The following is a 12,641-nucleotide window of genomic DNA, read 5'->3' on the forward strand; positions in this document are numbered from 1 at the left end:
CCAAATTGGAAGATGACCTTACCCAGTGGTTTCATGTAAATAAAATGAAGGAGGGGATGCAGAACAGAACCCTTAAGCATCCTATCTAAACCAATCAACTGGATCTGGGCCCAGAGAAAGGAAGAGAACCATTGTAAAACAGGGCTCCCAATCCCCAACCCACACAACTGGCTTGCCACGTTTGATAATATAGAAAGTCAATAAAAGATTAAGGAACAGAAGAATGGATGCCCCACTACCTTCCAGGTCTGCTAAAGGTCATCTAAAACTATAACTAGAGTTATCTCAGTACTAAATCCCAGTCTGAAGCCTGACTGAAATGGATCTAGATCAGCGGTTCTCAACCTGTGAGTTGCGACCCCATTTGGGGTCGAACGACCATTTCACGGGGGTCACCAAACAACGCAGTCTGCCATTTTTTCCCCTTTTCCTTAGCTGTGCTACTCTCTTTTATTCTATTGGCTTTTGAAAGCCAATAGAATAGACTCTACTCAAGAGACTCTATTCTATTGGCGCTCAAAAGCCAATAGAATCTATTGGCTTTCAAAAGCCAATAGAATAGACTCTCTTGAATAGAGTCTAATTCTATTGGCTTTCAAAAGCCAATAGGAATTGTCCAGGCTGTCTCTGCCCTGCTGAGCCCGCCAAAAGTCCCAGTCTGCAAACGGTGCTGCAAGTTGTCTGCAGCTAAGGCAAGGTTTCTGGACGTTTCCACCCCTCCCTGCTGAGCAACTAATAAACTTAAGTAAAAGAGGACCAGGGGTGGGATGTGGGAGGCTGGTGGGTGCAGGGAGGGTTGCTGGTGCGCGTGGGGCCCGGCAGGTGGCTTACCTCCCTTGGGCTGGGCCAGCTGGTGGCCCAGCCGGTGGTCGGCCTGCACCCTTGCTGCCGCGTGCCATGGCCACCCAGGAACGCCTGGGCCTGCCTGCCACCGCACTGAATGTGCGGTGGCCAAGGTAAGGCTAGCGGGGCAGCGGCGGGCACAGGGAAGGTTGCTGGTGCACATGGGGCCGGCGGGTGGCTTACCTCCCTTGGGCTGGGCCAGCTGGTGGCCCAGCTGGTAGTCGGTCTGCGACATTGCTGCCGCTTGCCAGCTACGCCTCAGCCGGCACAGGGGATGGCACCACGCATGCACGGAACTCCCAGGCCGAAGTGGTTGCTGGGCGACGGCCCGCATGCAGCCGGAGAGGAGGCGGAGCGTAAGCACCTCCTCCTGCCCCACCCACAGGGAAATACAGGTAGTCCTCGACTTACGACCACATGGTTGGGGTTGCGGCATTAGGAAGGTTGAGAACCCCTGATCTAGATAATACATTTCCTCCAGGGTTTTCCTCAGCTGCCCACAGACCACTTTCTCAACAATCTTCCCAAAAAGGGAAGGTAGGATACTAGTCATTAGTTATTGAAGACTGTTGGGTTGGGAGATGGACTCTTGAGGAGGGGGTGCACTATTGTCTCTTTCAAAAAGCTGCCACCACAGCATGGACCCAACTGTGGGTAACCTCCCTGGCCACTTTCATAACCCAGGAAGGACCCAAATTCAGTAAATAAGTGGCTGAACTGAAAGCACAGAAACCCTATTTTCTCAGGCTGGTACTCTCCTGTACAATTGTTCATACAGAGAATTCCAGCTTCCCTCAGTAATGGCAAGTTGTTGAAATTCTGAAGCAGCAAAGCCTCTCCAGATCATGACCCTACTAACTAGCAATAGCAATAGCACTTAGACTTATATACCACTTCACAGTACTTTATAGCCATCTCTAAGCGATTTATACAGCATATTGCCCCCAACAATCTGGGTCCTCATTTTACCGACCTCGGAAGGAGGGAAGACTGAATCAACCTTGAGCCGCTCAGAATTGAACTCTCAGAGTGAGCAGTGAGTTAGCCTGCAGTACTGCATTCTAACCACTGCGCCACCAGGGCTATTACTACATGTTTGAAAGGTGAAATGATATTCTTATTGTGGAATGCAGGGTTTAGTTTTATCATAAAGAATGAACAAGAGGATCAACCATGCAAATTTGACGTGAGCATCAATGTTCTTAGCAAACAATGCCTTCTATACTATTAGAGGTGGTGCAGTAGTTAGAATGCAATATTGTAGGCTACTTCTGCAACTGCCGGCTGCCAGCAGTTTGATTCTCACCAGCTCAAGGTTGACTCAGCCTTCCATCTTTCCGAGGTCGGTAAAATGAGGAACCACATTATTGGGGGCAATATGCTGACTCTGTAAACTGCTTAGAGAGGGCTGTAAAGTAATGACTTATATACTGAAGCAGTATATACTGTAAGTCTAAGTGTTATTGCTACTATTTTCCCATTAATTTCATTTTTTCCAGTGCTCGTTTGGGATGAAATCATACCAAGATGAGAGATGCTGGATAGTATTCTGGGGTCTTTGTGACTTCTTAGATAATTTTACAAAACATTTCTGGACTGTCAGCAACACTACAGCCCTTCTTAGGAAGATTCACTATTTTTTCAAATCATCTTTCCAAGACTTTGTCTCTGACTTTGGATTGGTGCAGTCCCAGAGCTTTTGAAATAGTTCTCCTGGACTCATGGGCATTAATTATTATATTTACAAACTTTAAAGTAAGCCTTGATCTACCTCTATTAGTGATGTGGCAAGAACTACTGTGTGACAAATGAAGGCAGAAATTTACATAGAGTAGGAGTGCCCCAAATCAACTTTTGTTGTTTAACAAAGTGTTGATATAATTGGCTTTTCTGCTCTTTTAATTGAATGGACTGAAGCAAGAAAACTAATTTCTTTTTCATACTACTATATCATGCATTGGATGACTTTGTTTAAAACATAAAAAAAAGCAAGAGTAGATCATTTATTAACTGCCTCCCAACCCTCCCCTACCCTCCCCCGACCTTCCCAGAGCTGAATACAGGCTTAATTAAAAAAAAAAAAAATTTAAATCTTAAAACACATATAAACCATAAGCAAATCTAAATACATTAATTAAACAAATTATAAAATAGTTAACAACAATATATATATATATAAAAAAATACCAGAAGGAAGGAAAAAAGAAACAGAAAAAGAAGAAATCAAATAAAAAGAAAAAGAAAATTAAAAAGAAATATCTATAAAATATCTTAAATTTTAAATATAAGTTATTCAAAAACTAAGTAGTATTTTTTTATATCCAACTTATATTGTATGAAATCTATCCATTTTTTCCATACCAAAAAATACCTCTCTTGCGATTGATCTTTCAAAAAAGCCAAAATCTTTGCCATTTCCGCCAGATAAGAAACTTTAAGAAACCACTCTTGTAAAGTAGGCAAAGATTCCTTCTTCCAACATTGCCCTACTAACAACCTGGCCGCTGTAATTAAATTTAACATCAATATAGTCTCTTTACTATCACAATCAGAAACAATACCTAACAAAAACAATTGTGGGGTAAATTTTACCCTTCTTCTAAAAATTCTTTGAATATTCCACCATATCTTAATCCAAAAAGCTTTTATATTTTTACATGACCACCAGATATGATAATAAGTAGCATCCAAACATCCACATCTCCAACATTTAGGCTGCAAGTCAGGATACATACGAGACATTTTTTATGGATCAAGGTGCCATCTATAAAACATTTTATAAAAATTTTCCCTTAAATTTTGGGCTTGTGTAAATTTAACATTTCTCACCCAAATAATTTCCCAGGTATCTAATAGAACCGGTTCATCAAAATTTTGTGCCCATTTGACCATACATTCTTTAACTAATTCTACTTCTGAATCCAGTTCTACTAACACCCCATAAATTCTCTTAATATGAGTTCGACTTTGATCTTTTGTTTTAGCAAATTCTCATCTTTTCTAAGCAAACCCACATTACGATCTATCTTTCACCTCTCCACTATTTGTCTATAATGAAACCATGAGTAAATAATATTTTCTTGTGTTAGATCTTCCAAAGATTTTAATTGCCAGTTTTTACCATCCCATCTAAGTAGTTGTGCATAAGAAACGCTATCCATCTTGACTCCTCTCCTTATCCCTTCTATCGCATGCCACGGTATGGCCCATAGTGGAATTTTAAAATCACTTCTATAATATTTCTTCCAAACCCGAAGTAAAGAAATCCTTATAATATGAGATTTAAAAACCCTATCAACCTTTTTATTAAAAATTAAATAGGCATGCCATCCAAAAAGTAAATCCCAACCCTCCAAGAGGAGTATTTCTACATTTGTTAAATTAACCCAATCACTAATTAATGTTAAAGCCACAGCATCATAATACAATTTCAAATTCGGTACCTTGAGTCCACCTCTCTCACGAATATCTTGTTTAATTTTAAGTTTTACTCTTGGTTTTTTCCCTGCCCAGATAAATTTATTTATACCTTTCTGCCATTCATTTAAATTAACCTCATTCTTTAAAATAGGTATCATTTGAAATAAAAAAAAAAAACTTTGGCAGAACATTCATTTTAATCGCCGCAATTCTTCCCAAAAGAGATAATTGCAGCTTCTTCCAATTTTCCAAATCTCTTTGTATTTTGACCCACAGCCTTTGATAATTATTTTTATACAATTTTGCATTAGAAGCAGATAAAATAACCCCCAAATATTTTACCTTATTAACAACCTCAAAATCTGTCAACTTAACCAAGGTCTCCTTATCCAAATTAGTCATGTTTTTAGGCAATATTTTAGTCTTATTATTATTAATTTTAAAGCCCGAAACCTGTCCATACTGATATATCAATTGTAATAACTCTACTATCATTTAGAGATTTTATAAAGATAGGGAAGGGGAAACTGTGTTGTATGTCCTATTAAAAAGGCTGAATAAACAAGACATTTATAGGCAAATATAAGCAGAACCCAAGCAAATATTCTTTCTTAACTCTTAAGTTATAAATATAAAGGCATTCACCTGCATGGCTTACACGTGGACTTTCTTAATTATACAATTCAAATTCTTTATACTGATTCGAAGGAAATAAAAACCTTATTTATAAATAGCGTATCGTTCGATCCTGTCTGACTGTTTAGGATGGCATATAATAGTATAAGATCAATGTGAATCACCATAATTTCTACCAGATAGAAACATGGAGTCTTTAGTAGCAGTAGAATACCACAGTAGGATCTGTACTACCATGTACTATGAAGAATTGGCTTGCTACACAACAATGATTTTCAAACCTGAGTTTGAAGACAATCTGCAGATCGAGATTAGGCAGGAACCTAATTAAGATATTAAGCAGACCTATTAAGTGCTAACCTATGTTTAAAAGTTAACAAGAAAAGGGAAAATCTGTAACAGGCAAGAGAGGAAATACAATGTTAAGGCAAAATTCTGAATTGCAAATCATGATCTCTAAGAGACATCTCAACAAGAAAATATTTGTGGCAGCGAAGAAAAGTGAAGAATCTTTGCAACGGATACCTTGTGACTTCATGCTGCAGGAGGGCAACGTTGGGCACATAAAACATGACCCCAAAGAAAAGCAAAGATTCGCTGGCAAACTTGTCCAGCTGCTTTTTCAAAGGTTTCTCCAGTTCCACCCATCGCACTTGCTGGCTCTTGTTGTGAAACCAAAGGCCAAAATAGTGTGTCTAGAGAGAGAAAAAGTTTAAAAACAACAAACAAATTATTATTTAGTCACATTTACAAACAATAAAAGTTTATCTTTTTTTCCCCTTTTCCCTTGTATTTCCACCCAAACATGCTTTCTAACTGTTACTATGCAAATTGGAGAATGAATTCATAGGTCTTTCTGGACCTGTGATGGTGTTTCACAGACCATTTGACCTTTGCAAGGGATTCAGTACATATGGGGTCTTAAAATAAGCTCTTGAAAATTACTTTATTTATCTATTTTATTTATTTATTCAATCTCTATAGCCACCCATCTCAAGCAAGTAACTCTGGGCTGTGAACAACTATAAAACAATTAAAAACATTTACAATACAATACACACTAAATATATATGTAGCAGCAAGGAAAAATGTCATTATAGATGTGAATATAGGAATTATTGTAATTATAGGAATTATATTATATAGGAATTATGGAAGTGATGCAGCTGAAATCGCCTAACCAAGAAGTCACCCCAAATATCTTTTAATCAGGGCCAAGATGATCATGTAATCCCTTTGGAGGTGGGTACCCCCAAACCTACCTGCCTCACTTAGGACAGGAAACCTTTTCCTGGTAGCTGGAGGCTGGGCAACATGCAAGACCATAAAGACAAAGATAATTTGACAAGGAAAACATCATCCAAGCATCCCAAAGATTTGTTTTAAGATATTCAAACCATAGTTTTGTGTATTTAAATAAACACTTATGTAAACACTTCAGCTCCTAAATACCATTTAAATGCCAATCTTCAGCAGTAAAATACAGAATTACTAGCTTCAATCCTTGGCATTGCCAATTAAAAGGTTCAGGCGGCAAATAATGGGAAGACCTGAAGCTGTAATCTTGGACAGCCATTAACAGTTATTGGGCTCATAAACAGGTTAACAATATTTCCCAGCTCCACTCTCCCTTCCCTTAATTACTGAAATCTTTCAATGGTATATGACTATTCTGATTTGGGAGAAAGATTTTTATTTCGAAGAACCACCAACTCTTAGGAAGGAATTCAGAGGTATTCTAGTGTATGAAGGTCATGTTTACTTTATTTTTTATTTATTTTATCTATATCTTGCCTTTCTTATTTTTACAAATAATCAAGGTGGCTAACATATCTAACACACCTCCCTTCTCCTATCTTCATGTCGCCTGTTTTCATAATGTCACTCTCTGGTTTAATCTGGCATTTAGGTCTTACCAATAACAACGATCATATTTAAAAAGAGGTTAAAGAAAAACAGGATTTTGAGAACCCTCAGAAAATGATTAAAATTTCAATTCCTTGGCTGAAAAGGTCTCAGTTTAGGATATAAAGAAAAATTCATCATAAAATAATTGGTGGGACTCACAATTTTTGCTAGAGATGAAATATAACAGAAATCTGATATAATCTAAATATTATATGATCTACAAGGGGCTACCCTTGAAAAGTATTCAGAGACTACAGTTGGTCCAGAATGCAGCCTCGCAAGTGATAGTGGGTGCTCCTCGATACACCCACGTTACACCTATCCTCCGCGAGCTGCACTGGTTGCCTATTGGTCTCCGGGTCCAATTCAAGGTGTTGGTCATTACCTTTAAAGCCCTATATGGCTCAGGGCCAGGCTATTTGCGAGACCGCCTACTACCTCATAGTTCCCTACATCCGGTTAGATCCCACAGGCTGGGCCTCCTTCAGGCCCCGTCGGCCAAGCAGTGCCATTTGGCGGGGCCGCAGAGGAGGGCCTTCTCTGTGATGGCGCCCACGCTTTGGAATCAGCTCCCCCGGAGATTAGGACCGCTCCCACCCTGTTGGTCTTCCGTAAGCTACTTAAGACCTGGCTTTTCCGGCAGGCCTGGGGTTTATAAAACCTTACCCTGGATGATTGTTTTGTATTGTTGTTTTGTTATGTTTTATGTGTTTTTTATTGTTAGCTGCCCAGAGTCCTTCGGGAGTGGGGCGGCTTATAAATTTTAAAAATAAATAAATAAATTCGTAGACCTTTTTTAATTTAAATCTTCTGGAGTTGCATTTCCTTCTCAAAATCAAATGGCACAGATCTCAATAAAAATATGGTGCCAAAATTGTTTGTGGGGAAAAGTGAAAACAAGCATAGCAATAAATGTTATTACATCTATCAACCAAAATCCAAGCTTCCTATATCAGCTGTGATAAAAGGCTGCTAATTATCCAAAATGACATGTGGTTAAAACTTAGATCAGTTGGAAGAAAGCTAGAGCTGTAGAGTAATTCAGAACAGCTTTTAAACAGCAGCAGGTTTTGATAGCATTTTTTAAAAATGTACTATAATACAGTAACACAAAAGTCATCAGAAGAGATTCCAGAATCAAACTAACAAAAACAAAATGTATCATCTGAAGCTTATCCAGCATTCCAAGAAAAAATGAATGACTATAAATTCTTGGTGCTTGGCAAGCAATTGGGGTTGTAAAGAAAGCTGCTCCTTGTGTACCTTCAAATATTTTTGTGATGACTACACCAAGTTGTGGTGGAGGATTTGGCCTGGAATGGAATGCAGGAATGCCGTGTATATCTTTAACCCATATCTTTAACCTATATCTTAACTGGGGAACTGAATAATAGGTCACAACTAAAAGAGCATAAAGATAAAATGAGTTCCAGGGCCTGCATGCCAGTTATTTTATCATGCTTTTAGTTATCGTTCCTAGCTTATTATATATAATTCTGATTTTTTTCCCTTTGGCCTTGCTCATTTTAAAAAAATAAAAACCAGAATTATACATAGCAACAATGTTGACCAACTATTAACTGGATTAGCAATAAGTCCATGACTTGAACTTAAATGATGTCAAAACCCTACCCTTCCAAAGCAGTACAGGCAGCAATCAAACGTCCATCTACACTGCCTACAAGAATATACAGGGTGAAAGATAGAAGAAAAGGCCCTCATTGTCTTATTTGTCCCATAGGCACATTAATGTTTATTTCCATTATCTTCTTAATGAAAAAAATTAAATAACTGAAGTCTCGTTCATTATACTTTGGCATCATCTGTAAAGAGAACAGGGCCTCATACAGGATTATTGTTCAGCAAAGAAGAAAATCCTTTAGTATCACAGTACTGCCGATGGTGTACAGCCTCCAAAGCAACTTATTAGAAACATGTCATGGTTAAAACACAAGATCAAAACATTCTACAGTATTCTTAGCTGTTTCATACCATTGAAACCTTTTGGCCCAACTCTGTGGAATGAAGCACAGAGCCGCTCCCACTTGCAGAGCTGGGTTTTCGAAAGCTGGCTTGAGTTGGGAAAGGTATTTGCTGGTGTCTACAACAATTGCCTTTGCATGATTTTGTTTTTTCAATGTGAACATGAACATCCACATTTTGGAGTGAGATGAATTTGTAGCCTGTATGCTGCACTTTCTCTTTGCCATTAAGTGGGTGAGACTGAACAACGGACCTCTGCTTGGACTCAATCGTGAGCTGGATTAAGGGCAATAAAATGAAACTGAATTTTGAAAAGAGGCAGGCTGTGTGAGGCTGATCATCCTTTGTGTTTCATTTATTATGGGTATAGATGAACATACATTCAAATAGCAAGATTTTAACTTGAAAATACTCCTAAATCCAGCCTGGGCACGAGAACCTCAGGCAATCTCAGTGCCCCAAAGTTATTTTTAAAGTAAGTTATTTTTAAAGTAAGTTTTCATTCATTCACCATTTGTAACTGTTCCTAGCCATGAAATCAATCTCTCATACCTACTAATCTCTGTATTAGTAGTACTAATACAGGGCTATTGGAGGTCAAAAACATTGAACAGAATCACTAAAGAATTAACTGGTAGAAGCAGCCTTATTCATGTCAATTCTGTATTTCGTGGATTGCGTATGTTCTAATTCATGTTAGAACTATAAGCCTTAAATAATTAGGATTCAGAAGTTTGAAGGTGTCTCTCTCCCCACACCAAAGCATCTTTTGGTATTAGAAGAACTACTCTATCAAAAGATGAAGGGAGGTATTTTGGCATTAGCAGTCTCTTTGATAAATGCACTACTTTCCCTAAGAAGATACACTCAGCACGTACGTATATAATCATTTATCTGGCAGCAATTTTAGCCATTTTCATTTTCCTAAGCATTTTCATTTGAAAAACAAATTAGCATTTACTACTTATACCAGAAGCATTATACTGTTATGATATTTTAGTATTTTACAATAGCAATAACATTATTAACCCTTGCTCGTCATTGCTTTGAAAAGTTGGATGCAGGTGTTACAAAATATTTTTAATAAATACAATATGCATATCAAAGAATGCATATCTACAATGTACGGAATGTAGTCCATGTCTGCTGGAAAAAAAAGAATTAGTATACAAATTTTATAGATAACATTGACTTAAAACTGGTCATTTTATGATAGTTCTAGGTTACTACAGCCACCAAACAGGTGCTTTATACAGTCTATAAAGCACCCTCGGCCATTATAAATAGTTGTCACAGACACAGAAAAAACACACATGTTGCAGCATCTGTGATCATGTGACTGTGATTCACAAAACTTTTGTTGGTTTCAGCAAAAATCCTCTTTCAAATGTTTTCCCTTAACAACCATACCATTTGCTTAATGACCACTGTGAAAAAGTTCAAAAAAATTACTTCAGGTCACATGGTGCCTCAGCTTATGCCCATAAGGACTTACAACCAGTTTTCTAGTCCCAATTATAATCATAAAACAAGGACTACCTATAAGATAAACTTAATGTTTTCATTTTAGATAATGACTGAAAAAATTGCTTATTCTCTTGGGGTATAATTTACACTATTCCCCAGAGAGCACCAAATTTCATTCATATAAACATTTGCACCCAACAGAAAGCTTCCAAGCTAATTGAGATATCCTTTAAAGCAAGTGCAGACCATGTCTGTTCTGTTCTGTTCCGTTCTGTCCTGTCCTGTCAAAGGCACTTTTGCAACTTTTACAGAGTTCCAGAAGGATAAAGCACACTTTGAAGTAGGGCTGCCCCCTACTGATGCTATTGGAACAACCTCTTGCTTAAAATAAAAATAGACAACTGAGGGCTGCAGGGGTGGGTCGAAAGTACTGACATATGACATTACCAGAGAGCAGGACTATGGTTTTCATACTGTTGTCTCTTCTTTTATGTTTTTTTTTAAATAAAGTCACTTGTAACATTCATGTAACCTTTTAAAAAACTAGGTGGGCAATTATACCACTATTATTCATCAGTTTGTCACTAAATTTCAAATGCTGATTTACAGGTCTGTGGCTGAAGAGGCACCATTCTTCCCTTAAGAGCAGGGGTGTCAAACTGCCGGTCCACAGGCCGGATGCGTCCTGGTGAAACTGTGCCCACCCCATTGTCGTCAATGGAAAAAAAGTCATGACATGTCACGACACGTCACATGACGTTGCGAGTTTGATACCCCTGCTTAAGGGGAAACAGTTATTGTGCTTTAGACTCTTGTGGCAATAAAATCTGACTTGTAGTAGCATTGAATTGAGATTCATGTTGAAACTCCAGTATATTTCACGGAGAATTAGCTGACTTTCAAAACATACACTAGAGTGGACTGTATACTGCTAGAATCAGCTTTACATCTCATGGATTGTTTAATGAAACAGAAGAAAAATGGACTTTAAGACACTTCTTCCAGCAAATATTTCATATTTACAGCAATCCCCATTTATAAAAGTGGTCTGATGTCATGCGTGAATGTGGTTGTATTGTTATCCACTCCAAGTGTAAAGCAGTCTTTTGCCTATAGTAAAAAAAAAAAAAAGATGTTCCCTTTCATATTATATTAGAGTTTCATCCTGACAGGAAATAACATTGAATCACAATCCAAACTGTATGTAATAGACTGCCCTGATGTTTGGGTAAGCAAGAAACATTTGCCAAAGTTCCATTCGGTGACAAGATTGGACCGATTCCAAGAATAACATGATTCTAATAAACAGATTCCAAATGACAAACAGCCTGAGCTAAAAATATACTGAGCGGCAAGTTACAGATGGTCTTTTCCTGGGTTATCCTCACCTCTGGTAATTCCAACCTCTGAGCCACAGCCTCCAAGCATTCTTGCCCAGTGCTCTCCACAGACAATGTGCACTCAATCACACTATTGTCCAACAGTCGAATCCGGGTCATGAAACAGTTCTTGCTCCGGACATTATAGCGTCGAGTCCTTCGCAATTTCAGCCCAAAAGGCATGTCTGCTAGGCTAAAGCAGCTATCCTTCTCACACCTTGGATCTTCTTAGTAAGGAAGGTTTGAATGCTGTTCCTTTATTTCCAGCAATTCTTCTCCAGGTTTGCAAAAGGTTGCCCATGCCAAAGGTGGATACTCCAGCAATATCCTGAAAAACAGCAATGCAATGTATGGTTAATTGTCATGGAGTTGGCTGGGAAAGGATTTTTCCCTTGGGGCAGTAACAGCTGTTGGCTTTCAAAGATACTTCAGACCATTGGCCAAACCCACAAATTTTCTTTGAAGAAACACTGTATGGGTACATGTTCTCTTTGAACTCCCTGTCTACTACTAATTATTTCCTTCTTCAGTTCTGGACTAGAGAAAAGAAGCATACCACTAAGGCAGAAGGACAGAAATTGAAAACAGGATTAGAAAGACCACCAGACTATCTGTATCAATGGCGATTTGCAAACAGAATTCCATTTTGGGGATGCAAGTATTCTCATAACCTGACTCAATGCTCCATGGCCCTTTTCACTGGAGGTTAACTCAAGTTAATACACTGTAAATAGATAACATGATACTAAAACTATCCTTAATCATAATTAGCGCAGGTGCATATCTATAATAACTTTAAGTTATTATTAATGCTGATAAAAGCAGGATTTCAGGAAGTCTCCTTGGGAACATTTAGTTGTGGATTGGTTTTATCAAACAGAAATTATGATAATTCCTTAAAATAATTTAGAGTTATAACACAATCATTAGAGTAGGATGAGGCTGAAATCAACTAAACTGGTATGTGGATGTAAGGGAATGAGTTTTTATAGATATTTTATAGAT

At 38.1% G+C, this 12,641-nt stretch overlaps 1 protein-coding gene across 3 annotated transcripts in view; it reads right to left on the reverse strand.

Annotated features, from left to right (window-relative positions):
• The window catches only part of LOC120304922 (tyrosine-protein phosphatase non-receptor type 14-like), a 90,508-nt gene that overhangs the window by 16,567 nt on the left and 61,300 nt on the right, over positions 1-12,641 (reverse strand). For all 3 annotated transcript variants that reach the window (XM_039336062.1, XM_039336045.1, XM_039336055.1), the window contains 2 exons: positions 11,646-11,964; positions 5,425-5,594 (listed from right to left, as the gene is read on the reverse strand). In XM_039336062.1, coding sequence (XP_039191996.1) covers positions 5,425-5,594; positions 11,646-11,819 — 344 coding nt within the window. In that variant the 5' untranslated portion in view covers positions 11,820-11,964. The remainder of the gene's footprint in view (positions 1-5,424; positions 5,595-11,645; positions 11,965-12,641) is intronic.

Source organism: Crotalus tigris, unplaced genomic scaffold (genome assembly GCF_016545835.1).
Source record: "Crotalus tigris isolate CLP2741 ecotype Arizona unplaced genomic scaffold, ASM1654583v1 scf7180000017546.9332058, whole genome shotgun sequence".
Classification (NCBI taxonomy): Eukaryota; Metazoa; Chordata; class Lepidosauria; order Squamata; family Viperidae; genus Crotalus; species Crotalus tigris.